This window comes from Apteryx mantelli, chromosome 1 (genome assembly GCF_036417845.1).
Source record: "Apteryx mantelli isolate bAptMan1 chromosome 1, bAptMan1.hap1, whole genome shotgun sequence".
NCBI lineage: Eukaryota > Metazoa > Chordata > Aves > Apterygiformes > Apterygidae > Apteryx > Apteryx mantelli.
In genome coordinates this window covers 66,391,020-66,417,962 of record NC_089978.1, presented here as the reverse complement: position 1 = coordinate 66,417,962, position 26,943 = coordinate 66,391,020, and the positions used below count along the sequence as shown (strand labels likewise).

At 41.9% G+C, this 26,943-nt stretch overlaps 2 protein-coding genes across 4 annotated transcripts in view; one reads left to right on the top strand and one right to left on the bottom strand.

Annotated features, from left to right (window-relative positions):
- Positions 1 to 22,763, bottom strand: part of COL4A2 (collagen type IV alpha 2 chain) — a 152,474-nt gene extending 129,711 nt beyond the window's left edge. For 2 of the 3 annotated variants that reach the window (XM_067293893.1, XM_067293906.1), the window contains exons 1-3: positions 22,007 to 22,147; positions 21,650 to 21,754; positions 21,448 to 21,508 (exon numbers count right to left, since the gene is read on the bottom strand). In XM_067293893.1, coding sequence (XP_067149994.1) covers positions 21,448 to 21,508; positions 21,650 to 21,693 — 105 coding nt within the window. In that variant the 5' untranslated portion in view covers positions 21,694 to 21,754; positions 22,007 to 22,147. Of the gene's footprint in view, positions 1 to 21,447; positions 21,509 to 21,649; positions 21,755 to 22,006; positions 22,148 to 22,747 lie in introns of those variants that run through there. The other variant, XM_067293899.1, reaches the window with a different exon arrangement.
- Positions 22,284 to 26,943, top strand: part of COL4A1 (collagen type IV alpha 1 chain) — a 135,267-nt gene continuing 130,607 nt past the window's right edge. The window contains exon 1 of the mRNA XM_067293915.1: positions 22,284 to 22,443. Within this exon, the coding sequence (XP_067150016.1) occupies positions 22,381 to 22,443 (63 nt within the window). The 5' untranslated portion in view covers positions 22,284 to 22,380. The remainder of the gene's footprint in view (positions 22,444 to 26,943) is intronic.

Genomic DNA, 26,943 nt, shown 5'->3' with positions numbered 1-26,943 from the left:
TTTTTCTTTTGCTAGCTCATTTGCAGTGAGAGCTCTGAAGCCTCTGTTATCTCTTTGACGGATCCCTGGTGAACTGCCGGCAGGAAAATGAACTTTCCAGAGTGGCTGAAGCTCAAATAAATGTGGGTTGCCTGTACTAGAGAACAATACCATTATAACTTATCTTGTTATGACACAAGTTAGCATAATTCTTTGTTCCTCACTTGATAAATGTAAGCAGACACAAGGGGTATGTAGGGACATAACATCATTTTCTTCAATTGCTTAGAAAAGGCAAAGCTAAAAGATCTTATCTGTAAGCACTGCATATTCTAAATGTAGAAATAGAAAGACAGGAAAGGTTTCAGGGACTTCGTTTTCTAATTCAATAATGGGAAGGATGGTTTCCTCCATCCTTCCTGTTTTCCTACAAGTCTAACTGTCAGGAGGTAGATGGAAATGAGAGCTGTAGTTAAGAAATAGTGAACTGAGTTACATCAAAGTTTTAAAAAAGAAAACGGCATTACCAGATTGAAAGAAACTGTACGTCAGCATTAAAGTAATATTAGGTAGGAGGGTTCCTGTACTTGCTGGGATGAAGAACTACTGATTTCACAAGTGGGTGCATGTATTTTTTGAATTCACAAACCAGTGCCTCAAGCTTGTGCAACCACTTCTTTCAGCCTCCTGTTTTATACAAATGCTCCTGTATCACTCCAGCTCCGGCATCCTGAGCTGGAACTGCAAATATCCTGTGGGCTTCTTTATAATGTGCCAATGCTAAGAGGCAACAGTAGAAATGGATACTTCTGATTTTGCCTGCATACAGATGGCAAATCAAGCAGGCCTGGGAGCTGCCATCTCTGGTCGGCACACACGTATCACTTTTAAATAGCATACATACATTGATACTGTGAAACAAATAATCTGGGAACCATACATGAGACTGCAGTACAAAAAAAGAGGAAGTTCTGTTCATTTGGACTGAAAAACAACAGTCATGAACATCTGGTTCCTTAATGCAGCCCAAATCATGAAGCAGATATAAAACCAGCTGTTGTCTGTAGGCTGAGCTTTGTTATCCAAGTGGAGATCTGGAGTTTTGTCATTTGTGTTGGCCCATGAGGGAGAATGTTCTTGAGCACTAGTCCTAAGACCTGTGTATGGGAGGACCACAATGGTAAAGCAGAAAATTTAGAATATTCATGCTATATAACCACCATAAAGAAGTAGTAGTGGTGGTAATGGCAAGACTAGGTTGGAGACAAAAGTGGGATGGCTTGCAAAAAGCAGAATTAGGACACCTAAAATCTCAAGTAACACCTCCAGAGAAAGAAATATCATTTGACTGCTACTCTGAATGTTCTGACTGTACTAAAATAAATGTCACATAAACTAACTTCTGTGCTGCTGCTTTTTCTTAAGCAAAAGTATGCAAAGTAGCTTTAAACTTATCTCTCTGCTTGCTGTATATGGAATTTTCCAAAGGAATCCGTCTAGCAGATGTTTTTAACTAGAGTTGGTCAAAAGCATGATGAAGCCCCAGTAGGGAAAATAAATAACAGTGTTGTGACACTTGGAACCCAGTTGTTGTTATTAGTGATGAAGGAAGATAACTGTCTGCCCTGAGCAGGAGTCTTCTGATGGTCTCAATAAAATCTAAGATGGAGGAAAACAAGCTGGCCTGAGTGGTCAATGAAGCATGAGTATTTCCTCACATTCCTTCAATATACAACTAGCCCTGATCAGTTACTTACCAACCTTTGGTATCAGATTTTAGGAGTGCTTGCTCTATATCTGCCAATGAAAATATCTGGAAACAAAAATTTCCTCTTGCCCAGCTGGAAACTGAGAATGAAAGGCTGGAGTCCTTGGACCTTTAAGATGGCAAGCATTTATCTTACAGAGGAGTTCTCTCCTTTAATTCATGTACTGATGATAGTCACAGGGGACACACACGGGCAGGGAGGGAGAAGGAACTGTACTCTCTGCACATTTCATGCTAAGCATGCAACTTGTTTCTTCCAGGCTGAGGACGGAAAATGCCTGGAGGAAGAAACTGGAAGGAAACTCTGTGGGGAACTTTGCAAAGATTTGCTTCCCTCAGTTTTCTCATGGAAGGTGATCTGAACTCTTAACAATAAAATAAATGCCTCATGAAGCCTCATATGAATCAACTTCTAGTCAACCAAGATTGCTCTTCTAAATGCAGTACTTTTCAGAAAATTCCTATGGAACAATTTAATACAATTAGTTCCACGCAATCGGCAGAAATCCACTGCTGATGTGCTGCTTTTGCAACACCAGAAGCAAAACTGAGTATGACTGAACTCTTTTCCTGCAATGCCATGTTGCTATACAAACAGTAACTGGTTTCAGGCTAGAACTGCTCTTTGAGTCCAGGTTAGCCTGTGCAGGATGACTGCACTTTCAGGCCTCTTTGCAGAGGCAATGAATGGACACTGTGGGTGGTAGGGTTCTGCAGTGCTAATGGCCACATCAAAAAATAAAACAAGACAGAGAGAGACAGAGGAGGAGAAAAGAGAAAGCAGGACCAAGAGGCAGAAATCTATTATATTTTCACAAAGCTCAAAGGGAAAGAAGATACAAGTTCTATTATACCTTCTGTTGCTTCTTTTATATATAAATAAATATATATATATAAATTTTATACATATATATAAAAAAAAATATATATATATAATTCATTTTCTCTGTGTGTTTTTTTTATGTTTCTTTCATCTTCCTGTCTCCTGATCTTTCTTTAGCAAAAAATATCATATTGAAATGCACTCAGGCTTAGAAATGATTAAAAGAACCGCACTGTACTTTTCTCAAAACTGTCTCTTTGTGAGGAAACATTTCCCTACTTTCTGGCTGATTACAGACTACAATATTTAGCCAGGTAGCAAATGCTGGAAGCATTTTACTTTAGCATGCACACTCTCTTCTCCACTTGACCATGGATCACTGGAGAGCATGGAGTAGAGGCATAACATGTTCTTCTAGGAAAACCCCAAGTGCTGTATCCTCTGGCACTGTGCACTCACACGAGGATTGAGCCAAAGCAGCCTCAAGACAGGCTGTGGCAAACGTCAATAGCTGCTGGCAGCTGGCAGCACCTTCTGCCAGTGGGTAGCTAACCCCAGAGATTCATTGTAAAAAGCAGAAGATGTTTCTCATTACAGGCATGTGATTACAACACAAAATAGCTAAGCTATGCCCTGGATGATCATTACAAATTAAATTCTCAAAGCAATAAATAAAAGTGGCCAGGGATTTCATGCACTTGGAAATAAAGACTTGAATCAATATTAACATACACAAGCCAGCAGCGTTTTCTAAAGTGAGCAGCGGCTATGCATACCTGGAATATCAGGTGCTCTGTTGAGACACCTTAGAAGGAAGGGCCTGTCTGACAATCATTGCTCCCTGTATAACCAGCGAAAGGACATGGAAATCTCCAGAAGACAATCTGATCCAGCTGTTGTGCCTCCCTAGACACCTATCATGCAACAGGCTCACCTAGCCCCTGGAGATACCTCTTCTTGGCAGTTAGCTTGGACCAACTGCCTGGCTCATGCTGAGTGAGAGGAAGTCAATCCTTCTGAAAACCTGGTTTCTCTCATGTATCTCAGGTTGGAAACATTGTATTAATGAGCTCATCTTAGACAGGTTGACAGCTTACATCGTGCAAGAAGGCAACAAGATTTTCAGCTGGAGAGTATCTTTTGTTTGCTTTTCCATGCAATGTGGAGAAGTTCTTGGATTATTAGCAAGCAAAAAGAGTGATGGAAGTCTGAAGCAGGCATTCAGATGTATGAAAATAAATACAAGCAGTTAGAACTGCATGCCATGTTTCAGCTTATTTGAGAAGGTACATTTTATTGCCATGGGTGGAATTAGTTTCTAAAACAGAGCTTCCAGGAGATCCTACTATTATATCATAATTATTAAATTTATAGTACTTGAGGGAAGGTTTCCTTCTGTTTCTTGGGATACCTTTCAGGATAACCTCACACTAGTATGCCTGACTCAGTAAATATTTGGTTTGGTAGCATAAACTGATTTCCAGCAAACATGTGATCTAAGACTATTTTTGTAGAAGAAGAAATTTGGAATTATCTATCTGCATGGTATACTTTAATAGGCTGAGAAAATTACTCTCCCTAAAAAGAGACTTCGAAAGATACTAGATTTTGTGAATTATCGGAGTATAATTACAGAAATTCACAGAAGGGATTATTTTCCACACAGGAGGAATGACGTGTATTAGGCAAGCATGTACAGATAGGGAAAACTTACAGGTTGACTAATCCATTATCTCTGTCCCAAGCTAGATAACCTTTTAGAAAACACGGTCTCTAATACATAATGCAGGCCCTCAGCCCAAAGGTGGGCTCTTATAAATAGGTTTTAAGTAGTCACCAAAAACAAAAGTATCCTTACTGTTTGCTTCTATAAAAGTTATGATGAAGATGCATGTGTCTCAATATGTGCTAGAATTAACCATTTCCAAAGAAGCAAAAACTTGGTTGCATATGATATGCTGAAGCCACCAACCTATCTCTTGATTTTGAAAACTCTCAGCTCAAATGAGGAAACAGCCGCCAAATCTCTTCTGTCCAGAAATATGGATATTAAAGCATAATACTTTCCAATCTATTATAACAGTCATTTCACCTCTTCAGTCTTACAAACTGTTGCTACTCCTATATAAGTAAACTGTGTTTGTTTCTTTGCATTATTTTACAACAACAATACAAGTCTAAGGAAAATACAATCCCTTTTCCTATTCCCAGTGTCATCTTTTATAAACCTAACTTAAAATTGTAACTCAAGGGAATTGTTTGTAAACAATTCTCTTTTTGAGTGAGATGCCCTCTTTCTCTAGGTAACAAGCAACACAGCTTGAGCTTCTCTCTTCACACTGTGAAGTTCATATTAGGAAACAACAAAGTAAACAATAGGAAGAAAAGAGAACCCCCCCACACCAAGCTCTAGACCAGCTTAACTTAAAGAACGTATCTTTACCATAAAGAAGTTATTTGAAATAGTTTCTACACATCAATAGCTTCTTTGATTAGCCTTCAGAAAATACTGCAGACTTTCCAGAGTACAATGAACTCTGGGTCACACAGTCCAAAGCACGTAAAATTGCACATGAATGTGCATCCACCTAAAGAATAGATGCTGCATTATGGCCCAATCCTTCATTCGTATTAGTAGCCCTTAGCAGATCAATAACCAACTTTTTATAATGTCAAAACTGTTAGGTAAATGTAACAAAAATGTAAGTAGAATTTTGCCTCTATTCCTAAGAGCTACAGAGCTACAGCCTGCCTTGGCGGTGGTACTCCTATGGCTGTGCTGTGACAGTGATGGACAAAAATATCTGTTTCTACTGGTGCACTGTTGGTACAGAGGAATCACTACACTACCCCCAAAAGAAAAAAAAAAAGGCTTTCTTCTGTGAACAGGGGTTAAGTTCATACTCCCCATCACTGTGAATGTGACAATGATCATCATGGCTAGCTGAACTGGATTTAGATTTAGGATTTGCCACTGTGTACAGTAAAATTACATTGACTGATGACATTTTAACCTTACAAATATCAAGTTATATTACCCACAGTAACTGTGGTTTGGCCCTACTTCACAGGCAAGGTAAGAGGATGAAGTTAACAACATAATAAGCCAACTGATGAATGATATATATTTGGATTCCCAGCTTTCCTTGCACAGAAAATCTCAGCTAGAACCTCATGTTAGTGTTAGTTGCAAGAATTCATTATTAAATGTAAAAACAAAAAGAATTATAGCAGTATAAAAAAGGGCCTAAGTGAAAATAAGTAGGAATGTTGGTTAAATCATTTTAAATCACCACAACTATCTTAAGGGGGAAAAGAATGAAAAGAAAAAACAAGAGAATTAACTGGAATCCATCACACTGTAAAGAGTGGGCACACCAATCTCAAGTTACTATTTTCATCCTAGTACACATAATAGGACAAGAGGGCAAAGGTAGAAATTAAAGAAAAACAAATTCTAGCCATCAGGAAGCATTTTTCACATGAGAATCATAAATGCTGGAATGCTCTATCAAGTAAGGTTAATGAGGCTAACAGCTAGCAGCCAAGGAACATAAAATTAGATGGCATCATGGGTGGATGACAAAAAAGGAAGCAATTTTGTAATTATCCTGAAGGCAAGAATGCTTCTGATGCTCTTTGCATACCAACATACATACAGAGCCACATCTGCCTTTCAGTTACATCTGCAACATCCCATTTACCATCCTTAGGGGAATTTTGCAGCATCAGTGACAGGATAACCTGGCCCATGGATTTTATGGAAGGTAAGTATAAATGAGGAAAAGAAGGGTTATTTTTCCTTAATTGACTGTGATTTAAAAACTAGGTTCATTTTTTGAATTTGCTGTATTTTGCAAATTGCTTATATTCAGTTACAGTGTTATGCAATTAAATAATACCTAAGAACTATACGAAAATCTATTTTTGAAACTGATCTCATGGTAGTAGCAAAGACACAAATCTCACTGCACCATTCTTTGACTTGATACTGCATGATATTCTGATTACAAATAATGTAAAAAATTAAAAAGCAAAAAAATCAACAAAATATATCTTAAATGTGTTAAAAACAGACATTTTGCTAACTGTCAAGATGAAATTTCAGCTAACTAGACGGGCTTTTTTTTTGGTTAGGTCCCATAATAATTGATTCTTCCCCCTGCGCTACTTAGCAGTTTTGTAAGAGACATGGAAGAAAGTATAAAATCTTCACTGACTGATGGGGCTGTATAAAATAAAGAAATGGAATATCTGGATTAAATGCTGAGTTGGGAGCAATGAAAACATATTTTAACATTGCCCTTGAAAAGTCTTATCTATAAACAGAGAAACTTTGGGCACACAAAGGTTACACAAAGGTTAGAGGTACTCCTTTCTGGGTATCTGTGTACCTGAAAAGAAGGGTCTTGATAAACAATCACTTGAACATGAGGTCCTACTACCATACTTCAGTGAAAAGAGGTAAGACAACATTGGCTGAATAAAATGAGTAGAACTGAATAGAAATAAGGAGGTTATGCTATTTTCTTAGTTGAGACTAACGAAGTACTTGGTCCAGTTGTAACTGCCAATTGCAAAAATGAATGGAAGAGAACTTAGAGAAAAGCCATGGGGAATGGTTAAAGACTTGACAAAAAGGTTCCTGTTTAGTGATGGATTGCAGGAGGCCGATCTATGTAGCTTTTCAAGAAGAAAGTGGTAATAGGAGTTTACTACAATTGTTTTACCAGACACCACTGTCAGCAGCAGCGGTGGCAGAAGATACCATCACCGACTTGGCATTCTCCCAGCTCCATGTCCAGCCGTGTAAAACTCCAAAATGGGTTAAATGCTATGTCTATACAAGTATCTACATAATGAAGAGAAATTAGGAACACTGAGCTCTTTAATCTACCTTGCAAGGGTAAAACAGAGTCTCAATGATAGAATTTAAAGCTAGAAAAACTTGGTCAAGAAATAAAGCAGTCATCATATTTATTTATTTATTTTAAGAGTAATTAACTATTGGAACAACTCAGCAAGGGTTGTGATAGATTGTCCATCGTTGGAAAATTTAAAAATGCAGATGGGACATTTCTCTAAAAGTTACAATTTAAATCAAACATGAATTAAATTCAGGAAATTCTTTCAGCCTGCATTCTAAAAGATTAGTCTATTTTTATACATCCATTTTTTACACTAATATGTCACATAAATCAAGTGTTCTCCATCAAACTGTGTCTGTCTTTTCCATCGATGATAAGCAAGGATTGCAGATGGGAGAAAAAAGACCTAACACTTAGTGCTGTAAGTCTTACATGAAAAGAATAATGTGGTGGAGCGTCATAAGACTAAAATGAATAAAATTCCTGGCTGGTTGCTCACATGATCATTAAAGTCAAACCTCAGGCATTACTTTATTGCTTGGGAACAAACACAGGTGAGAAATGTGGTGACATACTCTGACTCACTCTTCCAGGACTCTATTCTAAGCCTCTAGCTTCTAAACATTAAAAATTGAACCTGTTTATACTAAAACGTTTCTCAGCTCAAACAAACAGATATGACCTACAACCACAGTAACAGGAAAGCCAAAAGACATACGTAATGTTAAGTCATTCAGTATTACCTGAATGAGGCTAGGAATTTTTTCAGTGTCCTGAAAGCAGAACTTAATAACGTTTAACATAAAACCACATTGTCAGCACACACAGGCAGCATTTCTATTAATTGTTACCCTGCACATTAAACTCAGTTAATCCTATTGTGATCTGTTGCATCTCTCAGGAACCAACAGAAAAGCTTGAACACTTACTACCTGAACGCACATGTGTTCAAATCCATTGACTTAAAGGAGTTTTCTACAAACGTGCTGTAATGTCACTTTAAAAGCTGACTGAAAACATTAGACCATAGGATAACACCAACTTAAATTAGAATTTTCTGTTGAAGACAACTTGTTGTTCTGCTTAAAAACCGGTGGCATGAAATGGCTCTCACATAACACTGCAGTTAATCATTACAAAATAGTTAAGCCAGCAGTGTATTTGTGTTCTTCAGCATTAGTTATTTAGACTCAAAGCAATTGTTCACATGTCCTTAATAATTAGACAGAAGCCATGTGATAATATTCCAAGATCTCACACTGTTAAGCCTTTACAAAGCATGCTGAATACACTATTTGGAAACATATGAAATTTTTTGGGTATGTCTAATGCAGCACACAGCAATACAGCACAGAGGTTCAAAAAGCTAGTCTCAAATGACCTAATTTGGATACTCTATCTTGCCTGAATAGCATGGGCTGCAGTGTTTTTATAAAACCTGCTTAAGAAATTCATTAGAAAAGTTAATCTTCAGCAAGCTCCCTTGCTCACCAGCATCATGGCTGCAGGAAGACCAGTTCTACAGGGACGGATAGTCAGGGAGTCCTGGCTCGCTCGGGCTCCCTAGCTAGTCAAATATAGCTCTCATGTTGGGGTTATGTTTTAAGATGGTCTGGCTGTGCTGTCAGAGAGGCTGATGACAAGTCTGAAACTCATGCCTGAAGAAAGAGAGCCTCCTAGAGCTCCTCCTGGAGCTACAGCCACCAGCACTTTCAGGTCACCCCCAGGCTCAGCCGTGAGCTCTGTCCTGCAGCAGACCCCCATTCGGGACCTGCTCTCCTCTGCTGCTTGTGATATTCTGCAGCTCCCCCTGTCCTCAGGTCTCCACATTTTCTGGTATTTGTCTTTGTGCTTTTTGACATGCAGAGATTTTGGGAACAGATCCTCAGATCAAAGGGTCAAAAGTCTTTCCTGCTTATGCTCTGGAGCACAGTCTCTGTGTACACTGCACATCTGCGAGACACAGGGAACAGCTGATGTTACTAACCAGACTGTGAAAAGGATAACTAGACTAGCTGAAATTACATTCAGTTCTGAAGTGTCAGAAAAAAGGAAATTTCTTCAAGCTATGACAAAACTGAGTTGGTTCTTTGTGTATAAAAAAAGAAAGAAAGAAACAAACCTCTTTAATTTTAATTCACCATTCTCTCATCCCCTTTTATAGGAAAACAATATTCCCCTTTGACAGTAGGCAATCTTGGAAGAAGGAAGACACAGTACCAGTTCTGATATTGAACAGCAAGATTTCTGTGGCTGAAATAACTTTAGGGCAATCAGGCTGGACCACAAAAAGACAACAGAATGGTCCCCGGCCTGGCTTCTCAGCTACTGAGGAAGAGGACTTTTCATGAAAAAGGAGAATAAGCTTTTGTTTACAGAAAGCTGCAGACAGTGGGGAATCACAAGATGAGAGTTGAGGAGTCTTATGAAGGTCTGTTCTTTACAACAAAAAAAACAAAAATGAAAAACAAAAAACACAATTATTTGCACTTTATTTGAATAAGCAGAAATCCTACAGGTGTATATATTTTAACGGGTTTGGGAAGATGATATTTCTGCATAGAATCGTATCATAACATGCATTTCTGCATTTTACTCATTATCATTATGAGCTACTGTAATCTCACTGCAGACTCTGTCTACAGGGTAAATAGCAAAAATACTTGGTGCGTGCATTTCCATACCCCTTGACCTCTTTATAAAGATGAACTTTAATCTCCCAATATTAATTGCGCTATTCTATGAAGTTATATGTGTGCTCATCTTAGTGGAACATTTATTTAAAAGCCTAATGAAAGATTGGTAGCCTCTAGGCTAATAGTAAATGGCAGGGCGTGATTTCAGTCTACCTCTCATTCATAACAAATGATACCTGTACTTCAGTTCCTTTCTCAGTTCCTTGTCTACAGATGTTGCTGGCTTTAAGGGAGGTGGTAAATGATACAAGAATAATATGAAAATCACATCAACAAAAACGAAATACCTTTAAGTATTAGTAAAAATTGAATCATTCCTAATTTGAGAGGGTGTACCTTCAATGAAATAGCTCACAAGCTTAGAGTCCATTTAATGGCAACTGGATTTGATATACAAAGAGCTACCAAAATGTTGATAAGACGTTTCTTTACTGGCCTCTGGTTCGGTCATAATATATACGTTCTTCCCTTGGGAAAAACAACAGATCAGTTGGTTCAAAATGTGAAGCCCTGCACACCTACTAAGCAGCAGAAGATGATGTAAGCATGTTGCCGTAGGGCTTACATGAATTCCTTACTTAGACAAATTCAAGACTACAGTCTCAATCTTCAAAGTGATTTATGATCCAGCCTCAAGCTTCCCTATTAATCACCCATCTAACTCAATGGTGACCATACGTAAAACTGTGTCCCTAAGGGACAATACCAACCTCAAGTAAAAGATGAGAGTTGTGAAAGCAGAAGTAAAATCCTCCTGAAGTTCTCTAACATCTCAGACTATTCAACATACCTTATCAAGAACGGCTACAATCTTATCCCCTTGAAGGCAAAAGCAGTATTATTATGAACTAGTAACACCAAAAAGAATGCAAAGTTTCTCCTCTCACATACAAAAACTAATCAAAAGATCAGTACTGGTCAGAGCATGCACTGGATCAGCTGTGCAAGATGTTTGGCTCTTAATTTGATGGAAAAGGAAATCAACGTTAAAGAGGAATCTAAATTTTTCCAGATTGTTCTACAGTTCATAGGCCATCTGAGCTTACTTAGATAATTCCTTGGAAGGGATTCAGCTATAGACAGTTTGATGTGTGAAGATATTGCCACATTTTACTCTGTTTGAGTCTAGGTTAAGTCTAGTTATTCAGAGGAAAAGGGGACTGATTTCTTCAGTTCCTGGGACCCAGAAAGGAAGGAGTCCCAAGAACTCCTCTCCTTATTCCTGTGATTGGGGCAAAATCTAAACAGACTATCTCATGGAAGACTTTTTTAAAAAATGGCAATATTAATACTTCCATAGGTAAGGCAGAAAGACTGTGATCTGGCAGACAAATCAATACTCTACGAGGACTGGAATAGAAAAGTAAGAAACAGTCCTAGTTTGGAAGCTGACACTGCACAACTGGCAACCGATAAACCTCAGTTCACAATAAATGAGTATAATTAACCCCCCTGCCTTCTATTACTCAGTCATCCTTAACTTTATTCTAAAATCAGAAGGTAAAAGAGCACTTTTTTCACAAGGCCCTCAGCTGACTACTCCATGTAGACAAAAAATCTCTAGTAGGAGAGAGGCAGCTGAAGGACATGCACTGCAGTTTTCTTACTTTTCAAGACCAGATCAAAAGGCAGTTGGGGAGAACAGTATAAGCCACTGGACAGTGAGCATGTAGCCAAGTGCTAAATTCTCTAGTCCCTGTCCTTTTCCTGTGGAGGACTATCTTTCCTAACACTTAGGAACAAGAAAGAGGGTTACCGAAGTGAATGCTTTTTTGATGCCTCCATTTTTGCAAATTTGTTTGTGATCTGTTGCTATTTACATATATTTTCATGCTTAGCTTTGTCCTTTGTTTTACTTACATGATGTAGATGTCAAAAAAACTGGACATCCCAGTGCCATGAAACATCACATAAATCTTAAAACAAAACTATGGTGAGATTTTTTTTTCTTTAGGCACAGATTTCCTATTCAAATGGGTAACATAGCAGTACTGTTGCAAAGCAAACCACAAGTATTCAGAATGTTAACTGCTGTCTGCATTTTCTGCATCTCACTGTAAAACAGCTTAGTTCCTTTATTTCATTCCTACTCAGGTAAAACTCCCACCCAATTCACCAATGTATGAGGGAAATGAGTGTGCCCTCATGTCTAGCCAATTCACCTGTACTGAAGTGTCATGGTTTGAGGCACACATGCTCTACGTCTATATTAAGAAACAGTACCATGCCATGCAACTTGATCGTCTGTACTGTTAAGTTCTTAGAAAGGTCTCTTGTATGCTTTTGGCTTGGACCAGCAAGCTTTAGCTTGCTTTACTTCAGCACTCTCCTAAGAAGTATGTGGGCACAGTGCAGGAGTTGGCATAATCCAAGGACCACAGGCAGTCTGTAAGGGGCCATCCTGTTTTGCTAATTACTAAGGCTAATTACTATTGTGGACATGGATGAATGGTGCCAATTAGCCACAGGAGGAGAGAATACACCTGGGACTGGATAGTTTTACTGTAATGGACATAGCCAGAGAGGAAGCAGCCTGTGGGCTCCAGTGAGCTAAGAGGTAACAGATGTGCCAGCTGCCTCATCGGCATGTACAGAGGACCGATTTGGGCACTTCATACCTTCCCGTGCCATGCACCTGCAAAGCACCTGGGGATAATCTGGCTTCAGTCCTATACCACAAGGGAAACACTTAAATTTCCTTGTTCATTTCCTTCTCCCAGTGTGTGTCAGTTAAGATTTTCCAAGTTTCGTACAGAGAGGTTTGGGTCATTTCCAGCAGACTGTTTCTTTGGCTCCCTGTCTGAGGGAGATATGCAGGCTTCCCATGCTCTGCGGCCCCAGAGGCTATTCCCAGCTCTGTGCGGGGACAGGCATTCCTTTCTGCCCACTCCCTTCCCCGTGACTCAGCCCGGGACGAACTGGCAGCCCCCGGGAAGTAACGCTGTCCTCATTCCTGAGGAGTTCCCTAGTGTCTCGACACGCACATGTTGAGGGTGCCGTGAGACTTAAACCAGGTGGCTGGACATCAATTATTTGGGGTCAGCGTGGCTGCAGCACAAATGTGACATGCCTTTCTATGGCTTTCTTCATCTGTTTACAGCATGCTTGGGGACTGCACAGGCAGAGCAATGCTGCAGAAAACCAGTGCTCTCTGCTGAGAGCAGGGCGCATGCAAGCAGGATGTAGGGAAAGCCTGCTAAGCTGTCCCAGCTCCCAGCCTTTACCTTAAGGAACGACTCCCTTAACTGCAAGGCTGCGACTCAGAAAGCTCAGACAGTATGGCAGGACCCGAAAACTGAGACTCTTATAGTACAGCCAGTGAAACACTAATTTGTCCACGCACTTCCCTCCGCCCAAGTCAGGAGCTGTGCAAGTCTCAGATGAGGAACAGGTTTGTTTTCAGTGCTGTTTTTCCGCCGAAGGTCAGGCTGCGCAGCGAAACGGTCAGCTTCCTGCAGCGCCAGGAACTCTGGCCTTCCGAGGACATCTATTAAGCTCAGTCTGCCACATCAGATGCTAGCAGCTGATATGCAAATTCCGGGAACTGCTTTGGACATAAACTTTTGGGAGCGCCGCACTTCACTGTGGGACAGAGCTTAAATCTGAGACAGTTGCAGTTGTTTGTTTTCCGATCAGAACTCAGAAAAACAAAAGCCTTTGCAAAACAGGTCAAATGGAAGGGTTTGTATTGCATCCAAAATATTTTCACTTGGCTGAAATGTCTTTTTTTATACAGCCTGATTATAAAGTAATTGTGACCAACAAAGAACCTTTAGGAGCCTTAAGAAATATAAAGGAAAAGTATAGTTGGAGTACAAAATTCATTACTGGTTTTATTGACCTATGTTGAGTGGATGTGCGGGCTTGGTCTGCAGTTAAGGACTGCCAAAAATAAGGCAAGCCCTATTTATCTGAATGACCTTCACTCACTGACTTCAGCAAGCCAGTTCAAAATAAAGGTTGGGATCATTTATGAATAAATAGGACTTCTGAAATATCCCAGTAAGCGTATGCTATTGGTAACAGATATGATCTAAGGCTTCTCCTGATCTCTCATGTATAAATTAAAAAAAAAAAATCTGATAATGGAATATGTAAAACATTGCAAAATACAACACACAGCTTAGAGGAAACAGAAATTTTGCTATTCACACAAGTGGGGAAAAAAGCCCATGTTCTGGAATACAAACTACCTCCAGGGATTTTAAAGACAGACTTTGCACAAAAAATGGAATAAAAACGTGTATTTCTTTCCTATAGGCAAGCTATTAGCAGTGCTTGCCAGGTTAGAGAGCAAAGCTTATTTTATGAGATGGACTGAAAGTTCATAAGGAGAAAAATTGTTAAGAGACAAATAAATCACTTTCACGGTTTTATTGTTTCCTGAGATGATAATCCTCAGCTATCAGAAGCTGAAACTGAATTTTTCTTCTTAACATTTACTGATGTCTTAATACTGATGTTAGACTGTGAAAACTTTAATAGATATATTTTCCTTTCAGATAAGGGTATGGATTATTAACACACAAAGAAAGATTAATGTCAGTACAGATTACTCATTAGAACTCATTGGTAAATTTATATTGGATTTTTTTTTTCTTCACAAAAAGATTTTTTTTGATGAGAATCTGCTCTTCCAGGAGAAAAAGGCAAAATAACAGCTTCCTTTCTTTTCATACAGAAAGCTCCAGGCAATTTTGAACATTTTCTTTTGGCTCTCCTTAAATAAATCTGTTTTCCTAAAATTTCTGCTGTACCTTTTACTTTTGCTTTTTCAGCTTGAATTGGGGTCAACTTTTTGCCAGACTCCCAAGACTTCCACCACTTACGGTTAACCTCTAGCTACCTTGTGGTCATATAACCTATATCCAGCTGAACTGAGAACTGGCATGCTCATGGCGTAGACGTCAGGGCCGTCTTCTCCCCCTCCCCAGTCCCTGGGGTTTGGCTGCCCGGGCTCAGGGCCAGCCCTTGGTGCAGCTGCGTGGCCTTGAATCCGAGAGCTGTGCAGAAAGAGCTGTGTGAGAAAAAAGCTGGGAGAAGTGGGGTTTCCCCTTGGCGTTAGTGCTCCGGCCCTCGGTCCTTGCTATGGTGCAGCCATGCCTGTGCCACCCTGCGGGCTGGCTTTCCGGCCTGGCCTCAGCCTGTCCCTGTCCCCATGGCCCTGCCCGGCCACTGCGGGCCATGTTGGACCCGGTGACGGTACCCGGACCTGCTCTGCTGGGTGCCGGGGTCTGCACCCTGGTGGGTGAGGGTCCTCCCTGCCTGCCCCGCTGCCCCCCACGGCTCCCAGCTCCCCAGCCCGTGTGGGGCAGCCCGACATACTCCTGCCAAATAAGCAAAGTCCACTATCTCCCCTCATCCCTGCACTGCACAGTGATAAAGGCAGAAACTCAAAACTGAACGATGGCACAAAGCGAAGGCCTAGATTAAGAAGATGTGAAGAAATGCTCTGAAGATTCAGCATTCAGCGAGACACTGAAATTGTGAGAAAGGTGCAGCTGAGCTGCAAAAATGTCTGAGCTGAGGCATGTGTATTTATTCATGCCGATACAAGCTTGCTCATTAACTTTTCTACGCCTGCTTTTCCCTTGCTGTGCAACATTTCTAGGGTCTGAAAGCAACAAGCTACTCTTGCATGGTAATTATTCACTCCTTCAGCTTCCAAATGGGCCAAAAAGGCACGTGAAAATTAGGAGTATCAGTTCTTAATCATTCAGAAGTGTTTGCATGATAAAAATCACATTCTTTCACTGTGAGCTGAGTCAACTGCTGCTGTCAACTAGTGGTTGCAATTAATAAGAGGATAACTGTTGATAAACATCAGGAAACACTGCAAATTTCACCGTGCCTTTTGCTCCTTAGGAACAAACAAAGTACCACAAATAGTATAACACATTACTTTCGTAAGGGAGAATGGGCCAGAGAAGGTAAACTGCCTTCTTTGGCAAGCAAAGGCATCAGAACTGTAAACTACTAAATCAGTTTTGAATTCTCCAAGATCCTGGCTTAGTATAACACAATATGAAGAATGTTCCAATCCTTGACCAATATTTGGCTTGGAAAAATAAAAGCAAACAACTAATAAAGAGCATTCTATTTTGAAACAAGAAATTCACTAATGCAAAAGGGAAAGAAAAGATACAATAATATAACCTGTGCTATAAACTATGTCACTGGGTATCAACATTTTAACCTCTGTTCTCCCCTTCAAATAAAGTATCCACTGTGTAACACAGGAAGCAGACAGAACTCTCTTCCACTAAATGCAGCATGACTATATTAAATGCCACTTAATAGCTCTAATAAAAAAGAGTTACACTGAATATACTACTGCATGCTTCTTGAGCATGCTTCTTACCTACTCACAGAAAACTGAGTAAAGAATCCATGTGTGTGTTTTTCCCTGAGAGACTAAAGAGCATAGAAACGCATGAAAACCTCTTTCTCATAGCTAACACAGGGAGACAGTATATTGCTGTTGGTGTAACTTGTCTTTAGTTCTTGGATGAACAACTTGAAATAGTGTTAGGATATGACTCTACACAAAGAATAGTATCCCTAATTTAATACACACAGACATAGTAGAAATGGCTCTTAAAGAAATCTATCTAGGAGGACAGCTTAAAGCATATGAAATTAGGATGAGTATTAGTTTCATAGGCGTGACAGCAAAGAGGTGTTTCAAGCAATAATCTGAAGAAGAACAAGGGAAGGAGACATCTAGGGAAACTGTATTACTGATGTGTGGAGCAGAAAGCATAGGAGAAAAAAAAACCAAAAGTATAGAATTTATAGGTATGGACCATGACTCCATGTATGTAATACCTGCAGTGATGCACTAGACTGCCTGACATCATACTGATGCAGCCAGGTGAAATCCCGGCGCCCCTAAAAGCAAAAATAAAAATTCCATTTGTGCGGCTGTCCTTCCTCCCATCTACAGCATGGTGCACACTGTGTGACACTCATCATGGAAACAGCACTGCTACATCAAGGCTCGGCTGTCGATGTTTGTGAAAGTGAGGGGTTCTGCCTTGTGTAGCCAGCTGGATGCTACTTCCTCCATCCAGAAGATCCCATAGTCCTTTAATGGAGCTACTCCTTCACATCTTTGTGACTGAATTTAGAAAGAAGTCCTCTCCAAACTCCCCACTAATTCTTTCAGAGTTAAAAGAGGCAGTGAACAAAGTAATCAAATACCCTGGAAGGCTTCCCAAAATGCTGGGTTTTTTTGGTTGGTTGGTTTTTTTTTGGCCAGGTATCATTATTCTGTCCAATTTTCTTATAAAATGCAACAGACATAAAGAAGCCATGTCTGTAAGTCAGTGGAATTACCACATCTATTTCATTGTAATGGTGAGATGAAGTTGTTCTAAAATAGGATTGCCATGTTTCTGTTTGGGGGATCTAGAGCTATTTCTGAAGTAATGCACAGGCAGGAGGTCTGACTCTTCCAGGAAGTGATGGATTTGCTTTTCTTGCAAAAAGAAATATAGCAGAAGCCAACACATCAGACTGACTACTCATTCCTAGATCACCTGCACAATACATATGCAGTAAGTGTTATATTCCGCACACTCTCTGTGATCTTAGCGTATGCATGTGTAGCGGACAGGCCCAGTAGGGTGGGCTGAGTGATTACTCCACCCTGACTTCTTTCAGCCTGGAAATCCTGGGTCAACATAAAAAGTCCCCCTGTTTCAACCAGACAAAAGTTTCCAGATGGAAAAAAACAGGACACATCTGGGAAAACCTGGATATATGATAGCCATAGAGTATTGACACATTCTAACTTGAGAGCATTAACTTAGACATCTGTGGTAGCCATCCAATTTCACTATAAAATCTAAAGACAGAAGTAAATAGTACTGTTAGTTTTATCCTCCCTTTTTAAGGATTGTTGCTTTCCCCTCTTTGATGCCATTTTCTCTAATACATCCCTTTACAATGTCACAGAAGTCAACAGAATTATACCCAATGCATTACTTTGATTTTGTGTCTATTTTTTTTACTTATTTGTGTGTATACATATGTTCTCCTTTTTAAATATCTGTCACTTGTCATCTGCTACTTATTTTTGCAGTTTTTATTCTAACTCATTCTCTTTCAGTTTTATTTTATCTGAAGTTCATTCCCTTCTTTTCTGGGATTCTAATGCTCCCACGACAATATAGCTTAAAAAAAAAGCAATTTTCATTAGGGACAGTTTAAAAATATACTAAAGGGGCACCAATAAAGCCATAAAATGTTAAAAAACCACTTACAAAGAAGTGTGGTTGGGGAAAGACAAAAGAAAATAATCAATATTAACAGAAAACAAGTTCTCTCTGAAAAGAAGAATGCTATAATCCAAGATACAAGATATTTTTGATACAATACATTTGGGATGAGACAGAGGGAGAAGAAATCTATAAACTTGGCTATATTTTGGGTAGTTGACACAACTTAATTCTATTTAAGCCAGATGAATATTTAATTCTGCATTTTGGTATAGTTCCAAAGCTATTTGGGGCCTTTAACATAGCCAGCATATGCCAAAGAGCGCTAAAGATAACTGGAGCCTGATCCACTCCATTTGGCTGTCTCTCTTAGTACTTCCATCCAGGGACCCTTTTTTCTTAGTCTGAAAGCAGCATCCTCTCCTGTCATCAAAGACACCATTTCTTCTTCTCCAATACAGAGATATTCTAAACATCCGCTTTCTTTTTCTTCCTCTCATTTCTTTCTCTGCTCAGAAACATCCATCTCCTAAACAGCTAGCAACAGTCTGCCAGACAATACATCCAGTCGAACTTTTCAGAGTTCCTCTCTCTCTCTCTGCCTGATTTCTCCTTAATCTCATTCCAGTTTCTTCCTATGTGTAATTTGCTCACTCAGCAACACTTATCTCCAACAACTGTAAATCATTCACATGTATGGCTGCCAAACTCAGCTGTTCTGCTTGTCCAATTATAGGCAGAACAATGATTTTTAAGATCTGATCCCACAAACTTTAATAATGCTGTTCACTTTCATAGCATTTTTATGTGAGCTAATAAAACACTTCATAACATTAACACATTAATCTGTCTAACAAATAGTAAAAGATTTACTGTTGCAAATACGGTTACAATATAAAGAAAAAAAGGGGTTTTCCTGACTTGTACAGAAAATCTGGAATTCAGGCATTCTTCTGAATCTCAATACTCATGCACAAAATCAATCTTCCATATCACTGCCAGCTGCCCACCTGCAATTATTCAGATGCTGCTGCTTCCCACACATGCTTACTCTGTAACTTTGCAAACACATTCAACTGGAGCTGCCCCTGAAAGGAGCGAGCCCACCTTCCTTCCTATCCCCAGCTGCTCGTTCCCAGTACTGTGTCAGCCTGAGTGTTTATGAATATCAGTGTTGATCTGATCCAGCCTCAAATTAGCTCTCGCCCCTCTTCTCTTTTTTGGGGGCTGGTTAGTTTAAACCAATAATTTTACAACTCAGTTCACCATGTGATTACAGAAAGACTTGTGCTGGTCAAGGGAAGGGAGTGGCACAAGGCAGGAAATGGGATAAGTATTTTGGTGGCTGTGCAGTTTGAATTTTTCATGAAAGCATGACCTTACTTCCTCACTCACATTCACAGTGCCATCCCTGGAGAATGATGTGTTTCATCTCCTACACAGTCACCTTAGGAATCAGGGAGATTAGGCCTCCATGCAGGCTAACTTATTCTTCCAAGAAATTCTGGGAAAAACAGCATGTGGCGATTCAAACAGCCATGGCCAGAATGCATCCATTAACTGAGGTAGCTGAATACCTCTTCAGTATACATCTATATTACATTGCAGCCTGCAGTGCAGAGGCAAGAATATGCAGGAGAATAAATTAGCTTATGCTATAGCTATAGCTCAGGTATCATGTTATGCAGTCTGCAGCACAACTTCATAGAAAGAAGACTCATGACACAAACGCCACAGTTTTATGTCAAATAATCCCAGTGATTTCATCACTGGGCCTAAATATCATCAACCTGCTCCAGTTTCAGTACTGTGTGGTAAACATTCATTTTGCACAATTCAGTAGAATGATGAGTTTATCACAAGAACATGACAAAGACAAGGAACACGTGACACTCAAGGTCCTTGCTCGCTTCCTTCCCGTGGGGCTTTGGGTCCCCAGCCTCCCTGACAGTTCCCACTCGGCCATGATGTGGAGAGACCAACCTCAATACTCCACCAAGCATAATCAGCCATGCAGACTGAAGGACACACTGTATGTGCTGATTGCAGTTGGATTGCAAAAATCATTATAATGTGTTACAATATCTGCTGCAAAAGCCCTGTTTCCCACTTCTTAATGCATTATGCCATGTCACTACAAATATATAACCACGCCAGATATCTATAAAGAGTGTAAATTAATAAAAAGGGGTAAAAGCTGCAGAGAGGAGGAATAAAATATAAGTAAAATGGCTTTTAAAAAAGAATTAATCAAGGTCATATTTGCCCTTGGCACAGGACCACAAAGCCTAACCCTCACTTAGTGTCTGACAAAAGCAGCCATGGCCTAAGTCTTAGCAACCTTTTAGTCTGCAGTATTCAGGCCTGATCCAAAGCCCACTGGCACTCATGAAAATCTTACAGTTAAAGTCACCAGGCATTGTATCAAGCATATGCAGCTCTCCCACTTATTTCACACCCCTGGGGTAATGACCCAAGAGCTTTAATAAATTCCATTTGCATCACCACCACAAGCAGATATTCACAATCACCTATACAGCATTTAATTTACTATTTCTTGGTTTTGGATTTAACAATTTAATTTAAACAACAATATATTTATAAATGTGCTTCTGATCTGTAAAATTAAGTCATAGCTTCAACTGCTATCTAAGTCCTTAAATGAAGTCTATATTTAAGTGAAGATATTTCTTCTCCAGGTTAGCTTCTCCAACCCACTCTCTGGTAGCTGTAACACTTTATTTTTGTCCCACCCATCTGTCTCAGTGCTTTTCTTATGAAAATGAAGCAGTTTTAGGGCTTGCTTCTAACTGCTCGTTATTGCTTTAACATGTTATGTAGTCGGAGCAAAAGTAGCTGCAGAATATTTCAAACTACCAGACACCAAAGTCTTACAGTTCTCTGTTACACATCATTTTCTCGAAGGCAATAATTTGTAAGGCTTGCAGAGATGATTTGTTGGTTGCTTCTTTTAATGAAATGATAGATAAGCCATCTGGCAAAGTAAAATGCGTTTCCCCACTCTCTGGTACCAAGGAAACTGTTTTCCCCTTCTCTCTCCTCAGTAAAAGTCATAAGGTATTTTACTTACAGCATCTACTTTGACGGCTGACAGCATGATTTCTAGCAGGATCAGCAGAAGCCCCACATGCCTGCATAAAAGGGTGAAAAAGCATAACACTGTTTTAACCTAACAGAATACAAGCACGTGAAAAAAAACTTTACGGTGAAAGGTTATCACCCTAAGACTTTAAAAAGTCAGTTCCCCAGACCTGCGAAGTGGAATTACTTACTGACAAATAAAACTACGCGTATTAGGAAGCCGCGAGATGTCCATTTTTGCTCCTTTCCTGCCCGGGGGACTCCGCTCTGGGTTTCCTTAAGCGGGACGGCAGCCCCTGGAAAGCAGAGAAAAACCCACATTTTACGCCAGCCGCCTCCCCGGAGGTCGCCGGGCCGCGCGGAGCCGCTACCGGGGGCCGCGGAGCGGCTTCACCGGCCGCCGGGGGTGGTGTGGCGGGGGGGGGTCGCGCCGTGCGGGAAGCAGCTCCGCGAGCACGCAGCCACCCGCGCCCCCTGTCCTTCCGCCCGCCCGTCCGCCCGCCCGCCCGCTCCCCGCCCGCTCCCCGCCGCTCCTCGCCGCTCCGCACCGTTCCGCGCGGCGCCGCCGCTGCTCCCGCCCGGGCGGCCGCGGCGGTGGGGGGCAAAAAGGGAGCGCGGCTCCCTCACCCCGCCCCCCGCCACACACCAGCGAGCAGCGCAGGAGGAACTGCGGCCGGCGGGGAGCGGGCGCTGGCGAGGTTTCTTCCTCCCAGGGTCTCCGCCCGGGAGGAGGAGGAGGGGGGGGGGGGCTGCCGCCGCCCATAAGTTACGGCGCTGCGAGTCCCTCGCCTCGAAAGCATTGCAGGCGCCGCAGCCGCGACCGGGCAGAGGCGCGCATGTGGGGCCGGCCCCGCGGAGCCGCACACTGAGCCGCCGGCGCCCCCGACGGCGCGGCGCGGTGGGGTGCGGGGTGCGCGGCAGCATGCGGCTCTGGCTGGGCTTCGGGCTGCTGCTGAGCGCCGAGCTCAGCGCCGTGTCTGCCGCGGTGAGTACGCGGGGGCGGGCGGGCGCGGCTCCCCCCCGGCCCTCCCTGCGAAATGCCCCCCTCACCCCCTCCCCTCTCTCCCCTCCTCGGGAAGGGCGCGCTGGGACGGGACGCGCCGGGACGGGACGGGGGGCCGAGATGGGGCGAGCCGGGGCGGGCGGCAGGGAGCCCCTCTGCCCCCTTCCCGCCGGGATCGCGTCGGGCCTCCGCCGCTGGAAAGGTGGGAGCGGCTAGGTGGCGTCTCCCCTCGCCGCGGGGATGCCCGGGCGCCCGCGGCCCTCGGGCGGGGGCCGCGTCCGCTCACCCCCCGCGGGTCCCGGCCGCGCTCGCGTGGGTGCTGGCGGGGAGAGGGGCCGGAGGCGCGGGGAGCCCAGCCCGGGCCGCCCGGGGCCGCCGCGGGGCGGGGGCGGCGGCGCCCGCGCCCTCCCGCCGCTCCTCCGGGCTCACCTCTGGCTGAGGAGGGGGCGTGAGGGTAGGTGGTTGCCTGGATTCAGAGCCCTTGGCTCGCTGCCTCTGACCCCTGCAGGAGGCTGAGGACCGGGAAGGCTCCTACCGTTAATGATTAAAGTTCAGTTCTGGCATCTTTCCCTATAGGGCGAGATCCAGCCACAGATAATGAAAATCGAAAGTATGCAAGTAGTCTGAAAGTCTTGCTAAGGGAACTAGTTTTATCACTGAGATACTAGCTATCCACTGTCCCCTCAGTTAGAGAACTCTGCTTCCTGGCGCTCCTGAAGTATTTGTCCTGTTCCTCGGATTTTCTGTACTCTGAGTAAAAGCAGTTGACGTCATAATTTGAAATAGGTCATCATTTCATGTCTCCCTGGTTTCTTGTGTTTGGCTACTTTGATATCGTAATATTGAAGTTCAGTGATGCTGAAAACACATAAGTAGGCATGGGCAGAAAGCTTTTCGTAATGTCGTCTTTTTAATCAGTAAAGGAAGTATTGGAAAGGGACATTTTTAACTTTTTTTCTGAAGTTTCAGCAGAAATTAAATTCTATATTGAATTATGTTTTCTCTACGTGAAGATGGAGATGATATGCCTTGAATCAGCTAAATAAGAAGTGCACTGAACTTCTGATGTCTTATCTGTTGCTCCTTGGCTGATGATATCATTTACTGTGACTGCAGTAAATTGCTTGGTGATACACCTTTTAGATGTTTCACCCATCGTTTGGTATTCAGCTGTCATCTTTTCAGGATATATTAATTTTAATTAATTAAAATCCTTTGAGACAAATGATTCACATTTGAATTTTGGATTTAGTGTTCCTGGAGGTATAAATATCTGTCTGTGGAATATGTTCCCATCTTGCACTCTTTACATGAAATCATTGGGTAAACCATGACTGTCAATCAGAGAAAGAAAGCAGTATGTAGAGAAGATGTGCCTATTAAAAGAACATGAAAACGTTAATATCTGTTACACAATTTCAGGTCTTTTATGGCAACTCTGAAGAGACTCTGTTTTAGAATTTGCCTCTGTGCTGGATAAATTGTTTTACTAAAATCAAAAGTCTTCATAATGTAATCTGGTGCTGTTAATTATATCTTAATGTTATTGCATTATTAACCTTTATCTCTATGTTATGCTGCCTGCACAAGGTTTACAATTCCTGTATGCTATGGAAGTTAAACTTCCTGCAGTTTTGTTAGCTTAGATAAACTTTAAGCCATACATGGGTGGCTTCTGAATCAATTCAATTCCGTTGGCATTGTCCACAACTCCACTCTGTCGCAGGTTACTAGCAGCTATCCAAAAGGCAGTGGAAACTGCTGTAGGCCTGCAGCATAGCAGGATGTGGGTGGTAGCTGAGGGGCTTCCCTTTTGGGATCTTTGAGCCAGACTGATGCACTTCAGTGATGATGACTGAATGGTGTTACGTTATCTACTGTACCCTGGGCAGAACCTCTTACTTCTGCTTTTGGAGAGATGGCAGAGCTGCCCCAGTGCTCATGTTGTTCTCAGATGAACAAGTTCCTGGTGTTCAGTTGCTCTATTTATATTTAAAGAGTAGCTGTGTTTTTAGAAGGCGACTGTGGAATAGGCAAGGTTGTATCTGGTATTGATTGCAATAGACTGAATCCACGTGCAAGTATTTTTCTCCTGAAAAAAAAAGTCTCTTTCCTGCCCCAAAATAGCTTACATCAGCTAGACTTTCCAAAAAATTGTATTTGTGCTGCCACACTCTTGTCAAGTTATGTTCTTAATTTTCCTGTTGCCTTCATCATGGTTGTACAGGGTTGACTAACTGAAACTTGAGATCATGACTGTGGATGAAAATGTAACAGAAGCAACTCATGCTATGTTGTTTGTATTATTTCTGCAGTGTAGCAGGGTTGACAAAGTAAAAGATTGTTTTTGTCATTGATGTATTCATGATTAAATACATACAAGGAGATTTGAAAGGGCTGCTCTTACGTAGGCGTTTGACATAGCAAAGCCAGTCTTGAGCCAGCTGCGGTCAGGATCATGTGCCTTACTGTAGAAAAAGGGATGAATCCTTTGCAGCTTCCACAGGGATCTTCTCAGGTTGTAATATGGCACTATAAAATGCATCCAGGCACTAGAAGCTCGGTGTGTTCTACATTAAAAGTTAGAGCTAATTTTGGCTTTTGTACAGTTTTATGTTTTTTCTCATGAGATTCAACTTCCATTCTAAAATTGAGAGCAGAATGGAAAACATGGCACTAGACTGAGATGTTTTCAGGTCAGACTGAGAGATTATTCCTGTGAGACGGTTACAGGAGAAACTTGTTTTGATGGAACTCTGCAGGGGTTCTCATTTCTGACACTCTTCTGGCTGCTGTTTCCTTTGAAGAAAGTCTGTTTCCTAACATTAGTACTATTTAGTTGAGGGATGACAATGCCATGGAAATCCTAGTTTAATGTTTTGATATGTTGTCAATATTACAGTAGTTGCATTCTGTGTGTTTTCTGAAATGCAACAAGAACTTCTGGCTCTGCTTAAACAGTGGGACAAACTACCTTTGATATAAATAGTCTGCATGTCATTCCACTTCAGAGGAGTGGAGGAGATGCCCATATCTGCAGCAGCTCAACAGTGGGTTTAACTTTTCTCTTTGAATTCCCTTTCCATCTCCCTTTGAACTTTTTCTGTTGGCAAAATGGGAGCTGGGCCAGAACTGAGAGAAAGCTCTATCCAGCTACTAGGAGAAGGTAGGCCAAAACAACGATTAAAAGCATGCATAATTTTTTCCATAATTTTTCCCCCATCCCCCTCCTCCAACCAGTGTTGTTTAAGCTGAATGTGTGCCGACTGTTAGGAGCGTCCTGATGAGAGGCCAAAAGGTTACTGTCCCCTGTAAGCCCTGTCTAGGGTGTGGCGCGATTGGTGGCTGGGCAGAGGCTGCTCTGCTGTGTAGCCTTCACGCCTTCCTCACGTCACCCGTTCTATTTTTAATCATATTTGGGGCTGCTGTTTGACACACACACACATGCGCGCACACACACACACAAACAATTTGAGGCCGAAAACAAATAAGAAGTCAATCCCAACTAGTTTGAAAGATTTTTCTGTTCTGCTTTCATTAAAAAACAGTTCACTGGGATGCAATAGATAGCCAAGGGCCAGATAAAAGAAATGACTTCAACTTTTTTGCATATGGCTTGAAAAAAGTCATGTGACTGTCTGAATGACTGACAACAATTCACTCTGGGGTATTTTTACAAGTGAAATAAGGCAAAGTTGAGCACCTGCATTCTCTAGCCATTCATGTGAAGGACCACAGCTATCTTAGATGCTGAGCCACTCACCTCACCTATTCCTTAAAGCCATTTGACATCCCTGTCCCTAAATCTCCTGAAGGACTTGTCCTGTAAATACTAAGAGCATGTTTAACGAACCCTGATATGTCTCAGTTCCAAATGGAAATATGATCACTTTAATTCAAAAAGATGGTCAGACGGTGATATCCAACTGACATTCAGTAAACTGCCTGGGAAATGGGAGACAGGGTTTGGTTCCCCCTCTCAGGCTGAAGGGGACTATAGTGGGGCATGAGAGGGGTGTGAGGAAGAGAAGCACAGTACTTCCCCTTCCTCCTGATGGAGCTAGATCACCCTGTAGGAAGGGATGTGAGATCTGGGACAGCCACAGAGAGCACTGAGAGCCCTGGCAGGGATGTGACCTTCCAGCCTGCGGGGAGGAGCATTCTCCAGGGTGGTGGGAGTCCTGGGGTCTGCTCCTGGCAGTGGGGAATCATTCAGTGAAAATAAAAAGAAAGCAGAATTTATAAGCACTCCTGGGAACAAGGGGGCAGGCCTTGTGACTCCTTGCTCCCTGGGGAACATCCTTCTCCCTGCTGACCTTCCTGTCCACTTCCCCTTTCCATCCCTCTGGCCATGGAGGTGTATACACCTTTTATACAATGGCACAGCTCCAGCAAGAGATAGATGTCTTCTCCCCATCCAGTGCCATCACCAGCGTAGACTATAGTCTTGTGATTAAGGAAACTGCACTTGTCTAGGAGGTG